This window comes from Periplaneta americana, chromosome 2 (genome assembly GCF_040183065.1).
Source record: "Periplaneta americana isolate PAMFEO1 chromosome 2, P.americana_PAMFEO1_priV1, whole genome shotgun sequence".
Lineage (NCBI taxonomy): Eukaryota > Metazoa > Arthropoda > Insecta > Blattodea > Blattidae > Periplaneta > Periplaneta americana.
Window position 1 is genome coordinate 194,027,962 of NC_091118.1, and position 25,493 is coordinate 194,053,454.

The following is a 25,493-nucleotide window of genomic DNA, read 5'->3' on the forward strand; positions in this document are numbered from 1 at the left end:
GAAGACATTAACATCTATGAGCATAAGCTACATGGATATCTGAAAAATTAAGGAATACAACAGTTTAGAATCTGAAAACGTTTCATCATCTCTCAAGAAGGTGTCTAGTTGACTGTCAAAACAGATTTTAGTATTAAATATACATATCATAATTCTATTTAAGCTTTCTGTTAAACATTTGCAGGCCTGTCTTGCATTTATAGACTTGAAAAGTGAACATGCTCATTTTCTCTTTTGAATGCATTACCATATAAAGCAATACTGGTAGCAACTGACCTTCATTCCAGAGTCATGTAGGCAATTTCATACACAGAAAAAAGTGTCAATATGTATATAGAGTGTTAGTTGGGAGGCCAGAGGGAAAGAGACCTTTGGGGAGGTCGAGACGTAGATGGGAGGATAATATTAAAATGGATTTGAGGAAGGTGGCAGTGGCATACACAGATTTTGTCAAGAGGGGGTCATTATTAAAATTGTTTACAACAGCCGTGGCGAGAATGCGACTCGCGAGGACATTGTGACTCGCAGTGAGAGCTATGCATTTCTCTTGCTTCTAACCTTCCCCAACCCCCACCCTCTCACTCACTGGAGTCAAACTCCGTTCCATTTGTATTTGTCTCTGACCTGCGAGTGGCATATGTCTCTCTCGAAACCATGTACCTCTACAAAAACGGAAGTTTCAAATAGGATGGGAGGACGCATTTTTTTTGCTGTCAATATGATGAGAATATTAAATGTATGATTTGTTCACGAGTATTACGAGGAAAACGGTTGTATAACATAAAACAGCATTATACTACATGTTACTCATGAAACATTAAAATTTTGGTGTTAACAATAATATCATCATCATCATCATCATCATCATCATCATCATCATCATCATCATCATCATCATCATCTCTGTACCTCGAACCTTTTTCAGCAGATGGACGAATAATGCGGTTAGCTCTTAAATTTGAACTCACTGATTTACTATGTGATGTCAAATGAAAGCTAGATGTAAGGACTTAACAAATGTTGACCTTTTCAAATCTTTGCCAAAAAATAAGTATCCGAAGCTAAGTTCTTTCGCTTGCTCTGTTGAAGCCATGTTCGCTAAAACTTACGTTTGTGAAAAATTATTTTCAACAATGAAAATAGTAAAAGCCAAATTTAGATCACGACTGACAGACAAATACCTTCGTGATCAACTACGATTGGCAGTAAGTGGCATAATTCCTGATTTTGAAACTTTGTCGCAGACACATTCTGAAGACGGTTAATTTTAGGTTGTGATATTGTTCATTTATTCTTCATTCCTTTCTTCGTTACACGTACTAAACATTAGTTTGTAACCTTATACTCTATAAAATTATATTTAAGCGCTTGACATAAGGAAAATGAAAATCCGTTAATAAGTCAGACAGTTGCTTCACTTCCCCTTCGGGTGTCCGCCTCCCTCCATAGGTGCTATGCACGTTGCAGGTTACACAGTGGCTCGGCGCACAACTAAATTTTCGCCACCGCTGGTTTACAATATACATTATTGGTATTTTAAATTTTGTGTATTATTATTATTATTATTATTATTATTATTTTTATTATTATTATTAGCTGAGTTTTCACAGGAGGATGTGAAACTATTTCTGGCAAGAACATTCGTGACAACATGTCATGCTAGGCTGCAAAGAAACATTTGCAATGTGAAATTTTCATTAACCTCAGCGATTTTTTGCTAAAAAATTGTAAAATTGAGCTTTGCAATCACTTAGACATATCAAATAACCTGGAACGATAATGTGAAGTTTATATTAAAAATATGAACTGCCAAATGCACAAAGCGCTAAACGAACATTTCAAAATGAAGTCAGAACTCAAACTAACAAATAGGTGAATACTGCTCTTAAAATTAATTTAAAATCGACAATGTACAATATTTAACATCTTCACTACAGAACTGTCGAAACAACCTTTTCTACTACTAAGATTTATTTCAAATCATTCGGGATCCAGAATTAACAACCATAAAACATAAAGGGAAATGAAACGAGCAAAATAATGATTCGATTTGTGCTTTAAAATAAAAATTTATGTGTTAACATATAGATGAATTTGAAAAGAGGCCTTCAGAATTTCCATTACGATCTTCTAAACCTCATAAATGGGAATTTGAAAGGATTTAAGGATATTACATATAAATTTTGGTAAACAACCCCTCGCTCCAAATAGTAAGTCTGCAACATCCCAGTTGTAAAGAGAAATGCCATATTTTTCACTGAGGTATGGAAGACAAGGTACATATTTAGCTCACTTGTCGTCATTTATCTGCAGTGCTTGATTTGTGTCTCGTTCAAAGCAAATCGTAGGGTCTAAGACCATCGCTTTCTGGGTTCTAAACAATAAGTTAAATTTCATATTATGTCAGCTTCATTTTATTACAATGTTGGTACTAGGCGGTAGGTCTCTCTATAAAAGAATGCACTGTTATAATTCGAATGTGACACAGCATCAATCACAGGGATTATATTGAACGAGGGTCAGGTGGATTATGCTTTATGTCGATGTAGATTTTGTTACTCTGGGAGTGAAAAATTAGAGAAGGGAAAACGATTATGGATAAAAATATGGCTAAAATCTAAATATGTCGCTTTTTCAAAAAGTTCAAAGGGGGTTCAAGCCGGTAACTCCCCTCCTTGCGCACATCCCTGGAAGGTGGGATATGATGTAGAAACTGGATTAATCTTGCTCAGGATAGGAATTGATGACGGGCTTATGTGAGGGCAGCAATGAATCTCTGGGTTCTCTAAAAGCAATAAGTAGGTAGTAGGTAAGTAAGTAAGCATAATAATAATGATAATAATAATAATAATAATAATAATAATAATAATAATAATAATGTATTTCTAATTGGCAGTAAAACCTAATAGTAAAAAAACATTATCATTGGCTGTGGAATTTACGAATAAAGCTCCAAAGAACTTGTGCAAGCATTCTAAATGATTATTGCTTCAGTTTTCTACTTACAATACCGGTACTGTATCATTTTAATTTAGTACAGTTTATCTTTGTCATGTTCGACATTATTCTTGTTTAATTTATTATAAATCTATTATGGCAATATAGTGATTTCTATATAATACAAAGAGTGATGTCTGAAAAATCACACTTACTTTTTTTAATAAACATTTATATTAACTTTAGAGCATGCTATCTTGATTTTATGAAAATGTAAATAAAAGTGACTTTCATATAAAGCAAATTCAAGCCAATCCACAAGATGTCAAGGACTCGACTTATCCTGCTTCAGCTGGTAAAAGTCAGATAAAGTCAACCCCAAGACAGACCAAATCGGACCAGAGGATGGAGAGAGGTTAAGGCTTCCACCTTTACAGACAATCGACAATCAATGGCAGTAGGGATGTTAGTCCTATGTGCTCACCACCTTTACCCCTAAGGAAATACCCCTGGTACTCATTTCTGTTAAATCCCAGGTCTATTGTGCGGCCAGAAGGATTAGATCAATGGAAAAATCTATGACCCCATCAGGAATCGGACCTATGATGTTCTAACTTGCAGCATTATGCTTTAACTGCGATGCTACCACGTGTCCTACTTCAGCTCGAAGATTTTGATATTAAACTGATGGTGCAATTCTGAAAAAATATTGTGACAAACTACAGTGTTAAAGTTAAGAGTTTTATTTTATTATGACTAAGGATATTGTAGTTGATTCCTTGCTAAGTGCGTTACAAGTAATTCCTATTTTTGTTAAATATGTTTTTGCCAGTATAAAGTTCTTATTCAATTGTGCAATGAGCGACAGTTAATATTCTTTCATTTATTTGTACCTTCGAAATTCTTCGATAAAAAATTATTATTATCGTACACCAATTTACAAGGATATAAATAATAGGAGTCAATCAGAACCAGTGATAACATGTCAACTCTTTCTCCTGAAAATTATCAGTATAGATATCGTACGGTAATAAATTCATAACAGCTGTGAAAAGAATAAATTATAATTTATAGTAATATACCGAAAGCAAGGGTAAGGATAAAGCGTTCTATAACAATACAAAGTTTTTGAGAAGGCCCTTCTAAATCAGTACTTAGGCAATCGTTTACTTTAGTCTGTGGCGTTGCAAAGCCCTGGCAGTGCCTACTAACAAACACCCTTACATGGAGAGCTCCCAAATTTCGGAAATTTCTTAATTTAAGGGGTCCCCATAAGATGATTTCGATGGTGGAAGGAAATTTAAGTAACATTTCATTAACTTCAACATTGCCATTACTTACAGAATAAAATACCGATTTATTAAAATAAAATATGACAGGTGTCAGACAGTCTTTGAGATAACTTGTCCTTTTTATTATTCCTGCTCCTGTGGTCCACCGCTGTGGAATAATGGTTAGCGCGTCTGATCGTGAAATGAGGGGGCCCGGGTTCAAATCCTGATTGGAACAAGTTACCTGGAGTTTTCCCTCAACCAACTGAAGCAGAATTGCTGGGCAATTTTCGGCGTTGGACCTCAGACTCATCTCGCCCGCCATCATTAATTATTTACATATCATCATCCATACAATAGCTCAGGTTAAGTTCACGGTGCAGTGTGCTATACTTGTACAAGAGTACGGCCTTTCAGCCACCCAATCATTCACAGGAGTGGTAAAAGCACAATAAGCCTCAGGCTGCAGTGCAAGCCTTCGGGTCCTTCTCTGTACAAGATTTTAAAAAAGTATAAACGTGAGATTATTCAAAGAATAAATCTAATTTTATCATAAGAGGGAGCAAGGTCAACAACTAACATGTTCATTTTAATTTATCTATCAGTACCAATATTGATTTTTTTTTAAGCATATAGTATTTATGGAAGGGAAAATATAAAAAGAAGTCCTCGATGATAAACAGTAGTAAAATATTTGGAAATAGTCAACATTTTTTTTCTCCATTATTGTATCTTGTACAATAATGAAAACTGGTATGGTTAAAACATCATCCTTCTGCTATATGATAAAAATATTTTTACGATTAAAACAATTATTCATAATTTTTTGTTTTTCAAAATTCTAAACAGAGGCAGTTCACTGTGCAGTGATGAAGCGTTTCCCTCATAATTCATAAATTTGTTAACTTTTTCATGTTCTCTCTCTTTCATTTTATTGCTGTAACTCATGTTTACAATATCATGCTCTTTCAACTACATTCCTTAATAAATAATTTTTTTTATTATTTTGTGTTAGAAGAAAATACTGATATTTGAACATTTTAAAAAATGAATTTATCTTTTATCAGGCAATCTATCAAAGGTAGAGAAGTGATTTTGCATCATATTGTACATATGACATGCATAAATACACACAAAAAATTCCATCATAAAATGTTGGATAGTTTTTGAGTTATGAGGGAAACGCTTCATCACTGCACAGTGAACTGCCACCATTTGAATTTTGAAAAAAAAAATATATATATATATATATATATATATATATATATATATATATATATATAATTTTTTTTTTTAATCGTAAAAATATTTCTATCATGTAGCAGAAGAACATTGTTTTTTTACACATATTAATTTTCATTATTGTACAAGATACAGTAATGGAGGAAAAAATTTTTGAATATTTTCAAAATTTTACTGCTGTAAGCTGTACCTAACCCCTTAAAGCAATACTGTATAGAGGGATAAACACATTTCTCTCTGGATTATGCACACATTACTGAATTAAAACTAGAGTGTGTGAAGTTATAAGCTTATTAATCCTTCGGTTATAGAGGACTTAACTCCAATCACCAATGTACAATTTTATTATTAATATTAACTGCAATGTAATTTAAGTTTCTTTTGTTAAACATTTGCAACAACAATTTTAAATATAAGCGACCATTGACAATATGTCTTCTTTTTTATCTATTATAGTTTACATGTCTGCAAATACAGGGAAAAAATCAATACACCAGGATAGAAAGAAGGTCGTTTACTACTGTATTACACTTGTGAATAAATTTAAATAGCATTCACTCTTAATAAATACATATTAGGCACGGTAAATATTATACATTATTACAGTTATAAAAATATATGTTAATGGATTCCTGCTGCCAATTTGATGTGCAGATTTACTATAGGCCTGTGCAATTATGAACTTGTGCTGATCTAAGAAAATTACAGTTGCTTGTCGATGTCAAACTCATAATACCAGTATACAGAATTATCACATAACCTTACTCTCTCAGATATTTTGAGGCCACAATTTAGAATCTAAAGTTCTCTCTTTTTAGTGAGTATTCTTAGGTAAAGAAAATTGAGCTTAATTTTTATGTAAGGAGCGTTTCAGGTAGCCTCTCAATCTTGTAAGAGTTGACAATGCAGACGATTAAGTGGATTGTTGAGAAAGATAAATGTTTGTGCTGACTTTTATTACAGCTTGTGAGCATATGAAATGTTTTCACATTCACAGCATTTGTAATAGACGTTTTACTACCAATCTCTGCAGTAACTCAGAGGTGCACAACATACTTCAATTACCGTACCTTAATCTTTTTCTAACCTCCTGAGTCCTGACACATTTGTAGTTTTATTTTTAAAGTTCAAATATAATTCTACACTTCAAAAAAAGTCACCGATATGAGGAAAAATGCTGAAAGAATTCTGCAGGTTATAGATAGGACATAAATGTAGGTATATTATACTAGACTTCGGGTCTCTGCACATACATCTTACATCGTAATCTTGCATGAAGTATAGTATACTATACTCTCAGGGCTCAGGAGGTTAAGTCAGATTATTGCTTTTAATTACTTCACAATGAAATTGCTTAAGTAATTTGTAACAGCAAACAATCAATAGGATGCATTTCTTCGTACTAACCACACCATAACAATATTGCACACCCTAGTCTCTCGTTTAAAACAAGGTAAGCTACTGAATTCATATAAAGCTGGTTTATGGCGCTTCATGTTAAATCAATAACTACAATTTTTACGAAACGTGTATTTTGTGTGTTTTAATATTGGGTATATTAATAAGGAAAAGATGTCGTTAGCATATCTTTCACCTTCTCCCACTTACAAATTGATTCACTTTATTCTTGCTTTAACTGCAAATATCTAATAACATAAATATTACAAAAATATTTTTAATTGTTTTGATTGAAGTCATGTTATTTTAGGCATCCAACAAACAAAACTCCGTGTGCAGAAACCAGCGGGCGTGAGTGTCCCACGCAGATGACGCATGCGCACATATTATCTTCTTCTGCTGAACTGAACACGTATTATTGCTACCGAGTCAGGGAGTCACATAGCATTTTATATTAAACATTAATTTAATTTAATTTAAATATTTAAAACTTAAATATGAGGACAGTTCCAGTGAAGATAGATACCGATTGTGACTTAGAAAGAGACGATGTTGACATCTTGTAATGTTATATTCACTTAATTGATTATTGTTACAGCTACTCTTTGTCCACAACCGTAGCTGTTATAGCTATACCAATAGCCACTTATTAAAGAACCTGCCTACTGTAGGGGGGTAAGAGGGGTATAGCATGCGCGGTGCGAGGAGTCTGAGCTGAGTTTTGCTTGTAGGATACCTATACACCTTATCGTACAGAATGATCTATTTCAGAAGACATACGATACAATTAAAATTCTTTAACATGAGGACTGTTACTATTTATTTTATATAATTCCTGATATAATTTTTATAGCGACTTTATTTTATGTCTTCCCAAACTGATCAAGCTAGGCGCATTCCCAAATCACATCAGCTGACTACACTAAGGTTTGATGCATATCCAGGTTTTGAGCAGGCAACCCTCCTCGTCCCTAGGGAAATGCTATGGAATGATGACGAAATGATGTAGATGCCTAATATGGAGGGAAAAACCCCCCACTGCGATCTTGTCCACCACAAGAGTCACTATGGATTTTTCAATGAAAAATTCCAGGCCTGACCGGGACTCGAACCCGGGCCACCTGCGTGATAGGCCGAAGGTCTGACCACTCAGCCACTGCAGGGGTTCTTCGATGGTAAGTAATTAGGAATCTTCCACAACAAACAAAGATACGGATTAGCAAGATTTGAAGCAATAGTTGTGCACGGCAGATATATTTGCAGATTTTGCAGATATAGCCATTACATGGCAATAAATGAATAGGAGTCCATAAGGTCAGGTACTGGTACAATCTTAAATGAAAGTCTGCAAACTGGCCGGTAGAAGCAGCAAAATGAGAACAAAATTTATGAACACTATACCATTCCTAACAGACAGTGGAAATATGACCTCGAAATTAAAACAACTATACTTACTTACTTACTTACTTGCATTTAAGCAGTGGCGTATACTGGTTAAAGGGTTTGGGCTACCGCTGACCCTATTATTACACAAAATATATCTAACAATTACTTTAATTTTAATTACTATGGTAAAATTAATAATACAAAATTATTACATTATGTTATATTATAAACTTTTTCTTTTGTAATTTCCTTGGGCTACCGCCGGTAGCCCCGGTAGCCCGCAAAATACGCCCCTGCATTTAAGGAACCCGGAGGTTCATTGCCGCCCTCACATAAGCCCGCCATTGTTCCCTATCCTGAGCAAGATTAATCCAGTCTCTATCATCATATCCCACATCCCTCAAATCCATTTTAATATTATCTTCCCATCCACATCTCGGCCTCCCTAAAGGTCTTTTTCCTTTCGGCCTCCCAACTAACACTCTATATGCATTTCTGGATTCGCCCATACGTGCTACATAACCTGCCCATCTCAAACGTCTGGATTTAATGTTCCTAATTATGTCAGGTGAAGAATATAATGCGTGCAGTTCTGTGTTGTGTAACTTTCTCCATTCTCCTGTAACTTCATCCCTCTTAGTCCCAAATATTTTCATAAGCACCTTATTCTCAAACACTCTTAATCTCTGTTCCTCTCTCAAAGTGAGAGTCCAAGCTTCACAACCATACAGAACAACCAGTAATATAACTGTTTTATAAATTCTAACTTTCAGATTTTTCGACAGCAGACTGGATGATAAAAGTTTCTCAACCGAATAATAACAGGCATTTCCCATATTTATTCTGTGTTTAATTTCCTCCCGAGTATTATTTATATTTGTTACTGTTGCTCCCAGATATTTGAACTTCTCCACCTCTTCAAAAGATAAATTTCCAATTTTTATATTTCCATTTCGTACAATATTCTGGTCACGAGACATAATCATATACTTTGTCTTTTCGGGATTTACTCCAAACCTATCTCTTTACTTGCTTCCAGTAAAATTCCCGTATTAAAACAACTATAAATAAACTAAATTGTATTGCTTTTGATTCGGCTATTATTACAACACTACTACAATATTATTTACGTTCTCAACTAATTCTGACTGTAACTTTTAATACCATCGTCATACTCAAAATTTTCAATGTCAGGAGTCCTATCTAAAACAATGTGCAACTTTACTGTATCTTAATATATCAGACCCTATATAAATACTTCTTTGGTGTTATTCTTGTGAAAAACACATGTCTAATCAGAATTACTATATGGTACGCAAGTTTCGAGTATTTGTTAGCACAAAATCTAAATGTTTGATTTTGCTCATTATCATACTGTAAATTTTAACCTACTTTAGAACTGTGAATAGCCACAATTTCTCATATACAGAAGACGCATCACTTCATGAGTTTTATAAAATCTATTTATACATTCTCAGATATACATTCACACACACGCTATAACTTCGTTTTTTTTTTTAAGAAAATGTCTAAAATAAGGTTTAATAAATACAGTACATATGTAAAATAGAAATAAAAAAATACTAGTGATTCAACAGCCTACGAACAGTGTCAGAAATTCTGTCACTTTCTAAATCGCAGTGAATTCATGCCTGTAAAATAAACGAGCAATAAAATCATTTTTAAAACTAATGTAAGATAACGAGCAAGTAAGAATATACTTTGTCTTTGAACATAATAATGTGTTACAGGTTTAGGAATTCTCGTCACCGGAGATTCGTCATTATACCTTCTTGTCACTGATTACATTTTAGTGACCGGCATTCTGACCACTGATTACACTTTAGTCACTGGCATTCTGGTCACCGATTAAATTTCATAATTTATTAATGTTTTATTGGACAAATTTAGGATTTAAATAGAAGGATTAATAAGATCACAGAACGATATCCTAATTATAAAGAAGATGGTGATGTTCTTACATACCTCAGAGCCATCAGACACAATTTGGGTGGCAATTTTGAAACATAAAACATGTAACATTTTATGCAGTGTAGCAATATTGAAACATTAATCATATAACATTTTATACAGTGTACCTATGGATATTTTACTCGTTAAAATAAATTATTTTTAACAAAATGTGTACTGGTGACCAAAATTTGTGTCGTTTTTCTTGGCAATACGCAGAACTTGAGTGAGATGATAATATTATATCCGTAGTCAACGACTACATGGGTGCTCTGGGGCTCAAGCACCCAATGGATTATCTTCAGTGGGCGGGCAAAAGAACTTAAGTCATTATTTTTGTGATATAAGACTATCTTCATTACACCCGTTTCCTGAAAGAAATCCTAAAACCAATGATGTCAAAAACTAAAAAAAAAAAAAAAAAAAATCATGAAATAGCCGAAACATGTTACTTTTCGGATTTTACAGCAATTGTTTAAATCTTTGAAAATTCCTTTTGTAAAATTTGCATAAAGTGACTTAAGTCCTTTTGCCCGCATTTAATGGGTGCTTAGCATCACTGGATTTTTGTTCTGAATTTAATTTTGATTTCGAGTTTCACTTTCGTGCCATGATGGAGTGAAAAATAATTTTCATGGATCATGTAATGTGGGCTTTACTACAGAATATAAATTATTCAATGTACACGATGCAATTAAAAAAATTTGCAATAGCTATCTATCGAGTTCATTTTCAGCGCAATTCATTGGTATTACTGGTCAGAGCCAATATTAACTTGAATTACTTTATTTCTATTTTAGATTGCACGAATACTGCCGATTGTTTTTATCGTACAGTCTCATTTTTAACACTGACATCGCTGATTTAGAGTATATCAGTGCCAAAATGTGAGCACCCATTGAAAAAATTGAAAGTCGACACTTGTGATGATATTAATAATCACTGATGAACTTATTGAACGCTTCACTGAGTTAATATTATAAATTTTGGTGGTATGTTACTTGATTCACTAATTTCGACATGGTTTGCGTCATCTTTAGATTCAGAGGATGATGCAAACCACGTCGAAACTGTCATTATTTTAATGTTCAGGCATTTTACATATTGTCATTCGCCATATCACGTCGAAACTAGTCAATCAGGTAACACATCACCAAAATTTATAATATTAACACAATGAAGTAGTTATTACTTGTACTGGTGACCAAAATATATGGTGACCAAAAAGTCGAAGTGACCAAAACACCCGGTGACAAAATTGCAGTGACTAGGTGGTACAATGATGGGAGTTCCGGTGACGAAAATTCCGCTTCCCTGTGTCACACACGCAAAACACAACTCAGTTCTGAAACTATTCAGTCATAACATACTAATCATATTAAGCACTAGTACCAGAATGTCAAGGGAAGCTTGACAGAATGACTGTGTCCTTATACTGAGTGTAACAACTTTCAGAAGTTGATTTAGTCCATGTTGTGCACCTCTGCGTTAAGCCAACAGAATAAGACTGACAGTAGTGCCAACAAAATACGATAATGTTCTCAGGTAAATACTAAGCCACCAACAGCTATAAGCTAATTCTTGCATCCTTACCACAACCACTTTCGCAGCCTCAATGTTCAGACATGCAGTGTCAAAGTGATCGAGTTAATTTGTCGATGTAAAATTAATTGTATTGTGTTGTACGAACTATCACCGTGTCCTCCTCTTCACTTCTTTGAGCGCAGCTTCAGGCGTAGAACGAAATAAGCAACGCAGCGCAGGAGGAGAAAGAAACCAGCGAGTGCAGCAGCGTCGATCCAATATTCCGCTGTCGCCATGTCCATCTCCTCGAGGAACTTCGTCGGATTTCTGAAGTGGCAGTAGGCTTCCGAACAGGAGAGTTTTTCACGTCCGTAACCATATATAGAGATCATTGCTCCTTCAAAGCCATAGCGGATATAGCTAATGTACGGTACCCACTGCAGGTACCCAGGTATTGTGTTGAAGTTCACAAAGAAACCAGAGAACAGAAGGATTGGCACTGATGCCACTGGTCCAAAGAAAACACCATTCTGAAAAGCAATTTTTAAATTTTATTACCTTACATATTACCGTCGTCATCACCATCAGCTTCACAAGCTGTGAATGCTTTTCTCTGTAGAACAATATAATTATTGTGTCAGATTACTCTATCCTAACAAACATTATTTATTTATTAATTTTTGTGTTTGTCTGTTGCCTTATAATTGGGCTTTGTCGGTATCACACTTGTGAGGTACAGACCTGTCTACGGACAGTTGACTAAACTACAAAACTGCTAAAAAGGTAGATCAAATTGAAATATAATATTGTTCATAATATAAAGAATATCATCGAAATGATAGCCGTCCATATCTTGGATTTAAAATATCGGCATCCTAATCAATTCAAATGAACAAAAAAGAAAATGTAAATTAATGTTAAAAAAATACATAATGAAATTTTAAAATAGTACATTATGCAACGAGCCTATAATGATAGTAATTATTAAGACGCTAGGATGTTCATGAAATGAGCGCAAGCATTATAGGCAAGTTTCATACGACTTTTTATGCTCGACCATATTTCTAACTTGAAATTATTCATAAGTATTCATGTTATTCTTATGTGACTGGGGAGCGAACTGACCTTGTGCAATCTCGTAAATTGTGAGATGTGCGCAGACGCGAAAGTATTGATTTTTTCCGGGAAACGAATGTCGACGACCTTGATATAATCTAGTAAGATAAACGTTAAACTTGATATAACCTTGAAATTGAATTCGACATTGAAAAACGAGATGACAACTTGAATTTATTTGAATATTATTTACAATTAACGCTAATTATTATAGTAACAGAACATAACCTTCTGCGACAGTATTGGATTTCCAGCCTGCGTGACGTTTTGCTAGTTGTCTTTCGATTGCATATCCGAGAATAATAGAAAACCTGAACTTTAATGAATAGGTGTAGGCCTACTTTAATGACATGCATTAAAGGACTGCTACCAGGTGTACAATTACTACATTTCGGCATGGTCGAGCATAAAAGAATATTCTGCGACAAGATGTGGTGGCTGTCAAAACAATAAAAATGTATTGAAAATAAATAATATACATTGAATATTATAAAGATAAATAGAGATGGTGATTGAAGATGTTCAATGAAGATTTTAAAATGATTGATGCAATTGTCTGAAGAGTCTTATCAGGAACCTTTAATTTTCTGAGGATCTCCAATGTAAATGTGGGAACTGTTCCTCGCGCACCAAACATAAGTCCAATGACGTTCCAATCTTGAATATTATATTTATGACAGATCATCACAGCATGGAAGGTAAATAGCGCGTTTCTCTTCATGTACCTGCTTTTGTTGATCTTCATTAATTTCGAACCTTACAGTGGGGTCAAGAATGAGACCAATTAAATTATATTTTCTAGTTTAAAAAAGTCTGAAATCTGGGTAAGGGGGAGCATCCTGGAATCAGGGAGGGGGGAATTTCTCCCCCCCCCGGGCCACTCCCTGAATTCATCACTGATCCATTTTATTTAAACATGCCATACCACGCCGCACTACATCATTCTATTGGAACCAACTAGAGAAAATATTTGCACAGCACAATGTGTAGGTGCGAATCTACCACAATTATATATATTATTATTTTAATGTACCGAAGTACATATGAAGCTTCCATGCAGATATTCTGAGTCATAGTTTGATGAGATGGGAATCCGGTGTGGCTTAGTGGATAAAGCATCAGCACGTAGAGCTGAAAACCCGGGTTCAAGTCCCGGTGCCGGAGAGAATTTTTCTCTGTTCCACTACTCTTTCATCATACGATGACGCAGAATATCTGCATGGAAACATCATATGTACTTCAGTACATTAAAATAATATATATGATATGCGTAAATCACTTGTGATTTAAGATGGCGCTTATTCCGTTGGATCCTGGGCAACCAGTCACTCATACGAGTGCACCTCTGCACATATGTGAACATATTGTTCTACATTCGTAGACATCTACGAGGGCGGCCACTAGAGGGAACCCAAGAGGTGGAACTTAAACTGAGACGATTCGATCCAATACCGGGATGGGAATCCGGTGTGGCTTAGTGGATAAAGCATCAGCGCGTAGAGCTGAAAACCCGGGTTCAAGTCCCGGTGCCGGAGAGAATTTTTCTCTGTTCCACTACTCTTTCATTGACCACAATTATGTTCAGAAGATTTTAGGTATCCAACTACGTACTGGAATTCAACATCTTCAACGTTTGTAATCTACTATAATGTCTGAAGATGGAATCTATATGCAGTTCCAAAGCATTGGAGAAGTTGCACATAGTGGAATATTCAAACATTTTATGAAAAGTAAATGAGCAAGAAAACAAAATTAAAAAGTAAATATACCTACTTAAGAAGACAGATAAATATAAAAATATAATCGAAAAGTGACTAAAATCCGTTCACTGGCTTTGCATAAGTAGCTTTTAGTATAGAGGAAGGTTACTAAAACAATCCAACTTTGTCCAAATGAGCAAGAAAACAAAATTAAAAAGTAAATATACCTACTTAAGAAGACAGATAAATATAAAAATATAATCGAAAAGTGACTAAAATCCGTTCACTGGCTTTGCATAAGTAGCTTTTGGTATAGAGGAAGGTTACTAAAACAATCCAACTTGGTCCAAATGAGCAAGAAAACAAAATTAAAAAGTAAATATACCTACTTAAGAAGACAGATAAATATAAAAATATAATCGAAAAGTGACTAAAATCCGTTCACTGGCTTTGCATAAGTAGCTTTTGGTATAGAGGAAGGTTACTAAAACAATCCAACTTGGTCCAAATGAGCAAGAAAACAAAATTAAAAAGTAAATATACCTACTTAAGAAGACAGATAAATATAAAAATATAATCGAAAAGTGACTAAAATCCGTTCACTGGCTTTGCATAAGTAGCTTTTTGTATAGAGGAAGATTACTAAAACAATCCAACTTGGTCCAAATGAGCAAGAAAACAAAATTAAAAAGTAAATAAACCTACTTAAGAAGACAGATAAATATAAAAATATAATCGAAAAGTGACTAAAATCCGTTCACTGGCTTTGCATAAGTAGCTTTTGGTATAGAGGAAGGTTACTAAAACAATCCAACTTGGTCCAAATGAGCAAGAAAACAAAATTAAAAAGTAAATATACCTACTTAAGAAAACAGATAAATATAAAAATATAATCGAAAAGTGACTAAAATCCGTTCACTGGCTTTGCATAAGTAGCTTTTGGTATAGAGGAAGGTTACTAAAACAATCCAACTTGGTCCAAATGAGCAAGAAAACAAAATTAAAAAGTAAATATACCTACTTAAGAAGACAGATAAATATAAAAATATAATCGAAAAGTGACTAAAATCCGTTCACTGGCTTTGCATAAGTAGCTTTTAGTATAGAGGAAGGTTGCTAAAACAATCCAACTTGGTCCATATTTGCGTACCTCCACACTCATCGCGGCCCCTATAAGAAGCCCAAGGCTCTGTGCCACGAGTGACGTGAGAATGCACATGGTGAGCAGCATCATAAACCGCATCATCTCTGGAGGCTGAGACGTCATGAAGTACACAATCATGACGTAGATCACCGAGAACACAATCTGCAGACAAAGCAACAACCACATAACACGTCCAGAGGTGGACTACACGGTCACTTCTTAGACTACATCGAGAATTATAATTCTACGAATTGATTAATATATCACAGAGTCTTTGGTATAATTCGTAAAACAAAAAGCCTTGTTGTAGATTAAATACACATTTTGAGAGTGTATGAGTAAATTCGAATTTTCTTTTAGGTTATTCACGAAATTAAAAAAAAAGTCAGTTGCCAGTACTTTTCACAATTATTGATGTCATTGTTATTATTGTATAATAATGAATTAATACAACCAGTTGAAAAAATAAATAATGTAAATGAAGTAAATATTACTACGTAATCAATCAAAATATTTTCACAATTTAAAGGAACCATTTTAAAAATAAATTCTTGAAATAAAATGCAGTACCGTAATTTGTTTTAATAATGAGGAAATCAAATTTATTTCAAAATGCAACACAGAAGATACTGTAATATTTAGACAAAACTTATTGAAGTATAATATTATGTAAAGATAAGCAATGTATATCGGGTGTAGGTATTACCTGAAAAGGAAGGTCTGCCATTGTTTTTGCGAAGTAGAACGATTTTAGCGAGTACCAGTAGTTTAGGTGTTCTCTTACAAAAACGGCCATTTCAACTGGAACTGTAAACAGTAGACACATTAGTTTTCTTTTCAAAGCAAAGGAAACACAATAAAATACTGTAATATTTTAAAGTATGGAGGAAATATGAGTTATCAGGTTAAAATCTCAGTATTAATATATCCTGTTAGAATTAAGGAACATAATTTTCCAATCAATCATTATAATTAACATGCAACTTTACATCCTATTACAAATTTTTAGTACTGATATTGGTACCGGTATTTCTAAAAGAATGCGAACTTTATGGTACCTGTTATTGTCAGCAACAGGATTACGATATGAAAGCATGTTTCCCAAAGGAGCTAAACTTTATCACATAATCGAAATTTCTTAAAAGGAATTGTACCAGTATATGCCTTCAGTGAAGAAATTGATACTTACATGTCAGGATAGTTGGCATCATGGCAGTGAACATGAGGAACAGAACTGTGAAGAAAATGCACCCAGAATTGCTGATAACTTTGGATGCTTCATTGCCGATTCCAAAGTAAATCATTCCTATGAGAAGACCCACTACTACGTGAGAGAAGAATCTCATTTGTGTCAGAGTCTGCAAGATCAAACAAACAAATGCATTTAATATGAAATTACGCACCATCCAGGTTTAAAACCATCAAGAAAATCCTTCGTTATGTGCAGTGAGGGACATAATTGTTGTGCAGGGAAAAATGTTTCAAGATCTGTAGCACGGTTCGTAAGAGGTTATAGTTTTTGAACATATGACTGAAAACTTTCGGCTCGGAGCATGCAGTGTGGCATTCTTTCACTTACAAAAAACTCGAGGTGCTCAACTATCATGTCCCTCAGTGTAAGTTGAAATAGATTTGAATTTAATATTAGGCCGAATTTTCTCTATATCACAAAAAAGAATGTACTGTGACGGCCACGTGAGGTTCGATCTCACAACCGACGGAGGAAGGGCTAAGTCGGCCGTGACGGGCAGGTTGCGCGCGCATCTGCTTCCTGGGGCATGTGCTGTGGGGAGAAAGGGGAAAGAGCGACCGCGGCAGAGAAGTGGAAATATCCAGATTATTCGAGAGTGGAATCTTTCGCGAACTCTCCAGAAACTATAGTTTGGTTATAAAAGAGAAGACGCAAGTGAACGTCAGTCAGTAAGCCAGTGTTGTTACAGGCAGATTTGGACAGTAAGCGAGTTAGTCTTGTCTAGCAGTGAAGCCAGCTTCGAGACCAGAGCGCGTCTTGAGTTGTGTCCGTAACTGTGGAGCCTGAAGTCCGGAGTTCGAGTGCAGCGGACCGCAGTTGGGGGACGTGAGTTCGAAGTTCAGCGGATCGTCTCAGAAGGTCTGGGGTTCGAGATTCTGTGAACGCAAGTGACTGAGTCAGAAGAACTAGCCAAGACAAACGAGCTGTGAACTGAGAACTGACAGTTCTGTGTTGTAAATAGTGCTTTGTGAATATTAGTTAAGATTAACAGTTCATTGTTGTTCGTAATAGTCCAAATAAATTGTCATTGTCGTTTGTGAAGTGCAATAACGAACGCTGTGTTGCTGTGCGGAGAGCAAATCCCATTGTTGACGGGAGTGAAATTAAATTGTAGAAAGTGAAGAGTTATTGTTGAGATAATAAAATTACATTGTTGTTCAGTATAAAAATTTACAGTAGGCCTACCATTCCACCAATCCGCATCATTCTGACAATGGCAGCATCAGCATTTTCAATTTTTTCATCCACAATTTTTGGGCTACAGAGTTGAAATTTTTACTCAATATGTAAATCAATATCCTAATTACATATTGTAAATTTCAATCTTTACAGTGCTTCAAGACTAACTAAGCGAACTAGCCTGGCAGTGGCGCACATTGGCATGTCTTGGGAGATTTAATTTCCAGTTGAGAACTTGTTCTCACGAAATAAAATAACACTTGAGTGGAACTCTTCTGGTTGAGGCGGAACCAGTTAAGAGTTGCAACTCCTAAGGAGTGAGCTACGTCTCCTCCAACCCCCCCCCCCGTTTCTCATAAGCTAAACATGACTGTTTGATCAAACACCTGCATAGAATTGGAATATATCAGTCCCCTAACTGCCCATTGTGCAACTCAAACCAAGCAATGGATTTGGACACCTCAAAATCTGTGCTTCATTGGCTGACCATGATAATATCTTTGAAAAATATTGGAGTGCAAGAGGTCAAATGACTTTATTGTCAAACGCCTGGCATTAGAAAACAACAACAACATTTTTTTTTTTAATTTAACTTATTTTGTTGTTTGTTTGTTTGCTTTTTTTTAATTTTTCTTAGTTAAAATCCTACACCTAAAAAAATTATCTTTTTTAAATATAATTTTTGCTTAAAAATAACACTGCATATTGTGCAATGGAGCATTAGTAATATCCTACTCTAATTTGATCATTTGAAGGGTCCAGGGGAAGAACGTGCTAAGTCACATTTTACTGTTTTTACAGGAGAGCAAGTTTAAAGTTTCAAGGTCCATTACATTCTATTGTATCTGAGTTATCACTTTTCAAATATTTCTGGCTTAATCAAGTTTTTACTCTGCACAATTAAACCACTGAATTCTCTATTGCCTGAGGTATTATTTGGCATCTAAAACAAAAAATTGATAATTTTGGACTTAACACGTTTTTCCCCTGGACCCTTCATTTGTAAAAAAATATAATTTCTTCAATGTTCAAACATTAATAAGAATAATAATAATGCTTTACGTATAGTTCTCTAGCAATGCTGAATACAGCCAATCCATTTCGCAACAGAGATATTAATGAATAAGTATCGTATGCCAAGTTTCATCACTTTAGCTTTAACCACTGAGAAATAAAATGAATACTTGCCGCTAAAAAGTAAAGAACTTTTTTTTTTTTTTGGACATAATTAAATTTAAAGTTATGGTTACACATAACTCGTACATTCACCCAACTTATACTTATAATCAGGGAAAGGATTTATATGTAAATACATATTTACTTATAAAGCTAATATAATTTATATTTTGCATTATCTTTATGTTTCACAATGTGTAGGGTTGAAAAATCCTACTTTTATTTTCCATATTTTTCCATATTTTAGAGTTTAGTACATATTTTCGTTAATTTCCATATATTTTCCATATTTCATATAAAACAGTCCATATTATATTAGGTTTAACAATAAAACAAAACAAAATTCCATTAACTTTTAAAAATACATTTCAACAATAGAGATTTAAACACATGTTCAGTAATCCCTTTAACATCAGAGTTATTTGAAAATTAGCAGTCCTATCAACAATGGGAAAGTAAGTTACAAAACTGTATTAATTTAATTTAAAATTTTTAACAGACTTCAGTTGTGCAGCTCAACAGTTAAATGCCAGTCAGAGTACACATAGGTTCAGTTTTGTAAATCATACTATAAAGACGGTAAATATGCCAAAAGTACGTCATTCAGTCAATTTAAAATCAAAACTAACAAGTTACATTTCAGAATTTAAAGAAGATGGTTTATCAACTGACAATAAAATATTATTTTGTAATTTGTGTCAGTGTGCAGTATCATCTACACAAAAGTTCCTGGTGCAACAACACATTACAACTAGTAAACATCAGGCCAACAAACAACTAAATTCCAAGCAGAGACAATTGTTTTTAACACAACCAACAACATCGAATGTAAGATCTGAGTTTAACATCGACCTGTGCCGTTCTCTCATCTCTGCTGATATTCCTCTCTACAAACTAAAGAATAAGGTCTTCAGGGAATTCCTTGAAAAATATACTCAACATACAATCCCGGATGAGTCAACACTTAGGAAGACGTATGCTCCATCCATCTACGATGAGACAATACAGAAGATAAGAGATGAAATTAAAGATAGTTCAATTTGGGTTTCCATTGATGAGACTCCCGACAAAGAAGGTAGACTTGTTGGTAATGTAGTTATCGGTTTGTTAAGTGAACAATATTCTGAACGAATTCTTTTACATTGTGATGTTCTAGAAAAGTGCAATAACAAAACTATAGTTAAACTGTTCAACGAAGCTATGGGTATCCTGTGGCCAAAGGGTATTATGTACGATAATGTGTTATTCTTTATTAGCGATGCTGCCCCTTATATGGTCAAAGCTGGACAAGCATTATCTGTTGTATATCCTAAATTGACTCATTTTACTTGTGTGGCGCATGCATTTCATCGTGTGGCAGAAGTGGTCAGAGACAATTTCCCTAAAGTAGATTTGTTGATTTCATCAGTGAAAAAAGTATTTCTCAAAGCTCCCAGTAGAGTTAACGTGTTGAAAGAAATGTACCCTGAAATTCCATTGCCACCAAAGCCAATTTTAACTAGATGGGGTACATGGCTAGAAGCAGTTGAATATTATGCCGAACATATAGACTCTATTAACAATGTTCTCCTTGCATTGGACTCTGAAGATGCAGTCTCAATTGATACTGCGAAAACAGTTACCTGTGACATAAGTGTGAAGAATGACTTAGCTCACATTCAGCATACATTTTCATGCATCATAAAAACGCTCAAAAGTCTCCAAAATAGGCACCTTTCACTATCTGAAAGTTTTGAAATTATAAATAGTACTGTGGAACAACTGAATCGTGGTAGAGGTAAAGTTGCAGATGCAGTAAGAGCTAAGGTGGACACTGTACTTTCAAAAAACCCTGGATATGAAGAACTACAAAAGGTTGTTGCTGTGATGAGTGGTGAATCAACAGTGAAGATTAACTTGGACTTATCCCCAGCAGACATTGTGAAATTGAATTATGTACCAGTTACTTCTTGTGACGTCGAACGCTCTTTTAGTCAGTATAAATCTATCCTCAGAGACAATAGAAGAAGATTCACTTTTCAGCACTTGAAAGAAATGTTTGTAACCTATTGTTATGGTAACAGACAATAAAAATTGTGTTTTGTTGAAACTACATTGGAAGATAAGGTACGTCCATTATATTTTTTGTTTAGTTTGATTAAAATGTACCAATATTTAACGTACATAGTCATTTTTTTTATAATTTTAAGTCCATATTTAATTCCATATTTTGGTAAAAATCCATATTTAATTCCATATTTTGGTAAAAATAACTACATATATATTTACATATTTCATATATTTTTAGTCCATATAAATCCGTTCCCTGCTTATAATTAATATATTGAGATAAAATTTTCATGAAACCGTACATTTTTATAGCGAAAAAAAAATGATAAAATTTGTCAAAATTGAGCTATTTTCAGTAGCGCATCACCTTAAAGTTATTTGATAATTTATTTCAGCAAACACACTGACTACTCACCTGGTCTCTCATTGTGGACAGGAATGTTCTTTTGAGAAGAATGTAGAACTGAAGGAAACTGGAGGTTGGGAACCCTGTATTTTGTTTGCCATGGTTGAGACTCTCGTCTGAGTCCAACAGGGATGTATTACAGTTTACTCCAGGAACAGCCACCACACCACCGGTCTTGTGTTCTGCCACGCCATTTGCAAGGACTTCTGGGAACAGTGTCATGACTTCATTGTAATCTCTAACCAGAAGAAAATAATACTAGTTATTAACTATAGTATAAATTACCAGCATAGATTCAATTAACACAGGAAAGTTGTTTATACAACAAATTTAAATCTTTACTACAAAACTGAGACAAAATTAGTCAATGATGCCAGTATTAAGAGAAGCTAACACAACATAGCAAGCAGGTTGAATATTTTTCGATTGTCTTTTCTAGCCAGGTGCAAGGAAGTTTCAAGAATTCAAGAGCAAGTTAATAGCAGGTTGCGTGAAAGCTTACATTTTTGGAGAGAATATTCATTCTATGCAAAAGCAACTATAACATTAAGTGCACATATTACAATTTGGTGTAAAATGATAAAATATGAAGTAGAAAAGTTAACAAAATTAAGAAGAACTCTAGCTTTCTCTGTTATGAGAACTTGAAAGTAATATTGAACTCCTTCTGATTGCTTGATGGCCAAAAGGAAGCAAGTCCAGTGGTGGGCTTCTGGTAAAATTAGTAGAAAAAAGTATTTGAAATTCTAAAAAGGAGACCAAATTCCACTCCCATCAATAAATGCAATTTACAATTTATCTTGTGAAAAATTACATTGCTAGACATTTAGGAAAAATCAATCAGAATGGAAATCAATAAATCAAAGTGTTCACCAAAGTTGCAGTTTATCCCTGTTACTACGAGGGGGATCCAGGAAATAACGACCGTTTGCGCATACCCGCCACGCAGCTGACCCCCCCCCCTTCCTTATTTGAAGGTCAACTGGCTTCGTTAACATGTGTTCTCATAATGTTGTGAGTACTGGTTGCAACAAGTCGCCATTGTGCATTTTGTGTTACTTCAAAATGAACGACGTGATTGATAATCCCGCCGACTGTGAGGTGAGGAGTGTGATTCGATTTTTGAATGCCCGACATTTGAAACCTGCAGAAATTTACCGGCAATTGAAAGAAGAGGAGAGGAGTTGCTTTCGAGAGGAGTTGTGCTTCTTCACGACAACGCTCGCCCACACACTGCTGCTTCAACTCGAGAAATGCTGGATCAATTCGGTTGGGAAATCTTTGATCATCTGCCCTATAGTCCAGACCTTGCTCCTAGCGATTTTCACCTTTTCACTAAGCTGAAAGACTTTCTGGGTGGTACGCGTTTTGGAAGTGATGAAGAGTTGAAGAAGACAGTGAACACCTGGCTTAATGAACTGGCGGCAGAGGAGTATAACACGGGAATTCTAAAGCTAGTGAACAGATACGACAAATGTTTAAATGTAGGTGTTTATTATGTAGAGAAGTAAAGGAAGCTTCAGTTATGTAACAGACTTTGTTTTTTCAAATATATATATATTTTAATTATTACAACAAAACGGTCGTTATTTCCTGGATCACCCTCGTATTTACAATATACAGTAGAATCCCTTTTTAACAAATCTTTGAGGGATTATTTTTTTTTCTTGAACAGGGGTTTTCTTTAAAATGGAGTTTACATAAAATGGGAAGGAAAGGCTAAAATAGCTAGTACCGGTACTAACATGTGTGTTATATACCAAACATTATAATTACAGTATTTAATTAGGCCTACAATTATTATTTACAATACATTTCATTATCAATTTCATTTTTGTTTTGTTACCGATAAACTGCTATAATTTAATGTGTAACACTTTTATTAAGCCGCCAATGCTTATCTACTACAATAGTCATTTACATGAATAAGATTTTTACATGAACGTTTTCGATACCATTTTTTGTATCATCTTCAGATCCATTATAATTAAATTAACAATTAACATTTGTAAATGATTGAAAAACCTAGCCATTGGTGTGTGTGTTCTGTGAACTTCTTTTCGTGTATCACACACTTAATCACGAAAAGAAGTTCACAGAACACACACACCAATGGCTAGGTTTTCAATCATTTACAAATGTTAATTGTTAATTTAATTATAATGGATCTGAAGATGATACAAAAAATGGTATCGAAAACGTTCATGTAAAAATCTTATTCATGTAAATCACTATTATAGTAGATAAGCATTGGCGGCTTAATAAAAGTGTTACACATTTCATTATAATATGTTCTAACTCTTCAAATGGTGAGGAACAAATGTTTTTCTGTTCTTGGAATGTAACAGAAGTGGAGATCCCATATTCTCAGAATGCCTGCTTCAAGAATACCTCGCCAGATCATATACTACCGTCCATTTGGAAAAAGATATTTGGATTGTCTACTGAAATGCTGGAATGAGACCATAACAAGCCACCAGGCCTAATACGTGGCAGGAAGAAGAAGAAACAACTCTAGATAATTGCATAGGACTAGCTCGTTGTTTCACTCACTGTCAGCACTGTCTTTGACAATGTCGTTGGCAATGCAGGTCTCTACTGCATTGGCCGCGAGCTGCTGCTGATTCAGGTTGTTACACTTCCCGTTGTTCACGGCCATCACCAGCTTGGGAATGCATTCGCCGTGCTCACCACACGCCACTTCCATCACTAGACAGAAAAAGCCACACTTTATTTCTGCTTCTTTTAATAATATTCTCAAGAGAATTGTGTAACAGGTAATTTCAACCCCAATTGCAATATTCATAATTATTACTGAACCTTGTTGTAATACTCTTCGTTTTTATGCAGTTTAAGTAAGTTACAGCTATTCACAGTGATTCAGTAAAAGTGTGCAAAAATTAAGCAGGAAATATGGGATGTTTTACAGAAAGTTTTGAGATAGAAAACTTGGGGTCTGCGAAGTTAGGTTAAGAGGCACTGCTGAAAAATGTGAAAATTTTAGGGATTTTTTTTTTTTTTTGCAATTAAAACACCATTACTATGTTTACTTTAATCTTGCCAAAGGAATTTGTTCAATTCCGCTTCTAAGTTAATTTAAAATTATTTTTTAATAATGTGTGTGTGAGAGCAATAGAATGAAAATGGTACTTTTAAATTGCCATTGAAAAATGTGACAAGTTTAGAGATTTTTTTTTCCTACTTATAAACGACATTGCTATATGTACTTTCATCTTGCCAAACGAATTTGATCAATTGTGCTTCTACGTTGGTTTAAAAAATGTTTTTGTAATGTCTGCATGGACAATGCAATTAAGAATAGTACTCTTAAATTGCCATATACAGTACTGTAACTTTTTCTTTTAATATTTCTGATCCTATAAATATTATAGTAAATAATGTGCAATGTTTATTAAATTTAGCAGGAACATGGATACTCTAATCCTAGATCAGTTCCAAATATCGATCTTGTGTAAGTTTGTGTCCCGAACAATGATTTTTATTGTTGTCAAATTAAAAATATATATATATATATATATATATATATATATATATATATATATATATATATATACACATATATATATATATATATATCGAATTATGAATTTTGAAAACAATTTTATTGCAAAAGTAAAGGGCATACACAAAAAATTATACTAGAAGTTATTTCTATAATCATGACATATTAAAATATGATAAATCTAGAATGAAATTTGACTAAAAATGCAGATACCCAAAA

The 25,493-nt window shown here is 34.3% G+C and overlaps 1 protein-coding gene across 1 annotated transcript in view; it reads right to left on the reverse strand.

Annotated features, from left to right (window-relative positions):
- Positions 1–5,949: 5,949 nt before the first annotated feature.
- LOC138694989 (ATP-binding cassette sub-family G member 4-like) overlaps positions 5,950–25,493 on the reverse strand; it is a 124,868-nt gene continuing 105,324 nt past the window's right edge. Inside the window, exons 8-13 of the mRNA XM_069819235.1 lie at positions 24,305–24,460; positions 21,761–21,957; positions 16,879–17,047; positions 16,396–16,496; positions 15,696–15,851; positions 5,950–12,259 (exon numbers count right to left, since the gene is read on the reverse strand). Coding sequence (XP_069675336.1) covers positions 11,915–12,259; positions 15,696–15,851; positions 16,396–16,496; positions 16,879–17,047; positions 21,761–21,957; positions 24,305–24,460 — 1,124 coding nt within the window. The 3' untranslated portion in view covers positions 5,950–11,914. The remainder of the gene's footprint in view (positions 12,260–15,695; positions 15,852–16,395; positions 16,497–16,878; positions 17,048–21,760; positions 21,958–24,304; positions 24,461–25,493) is intronic.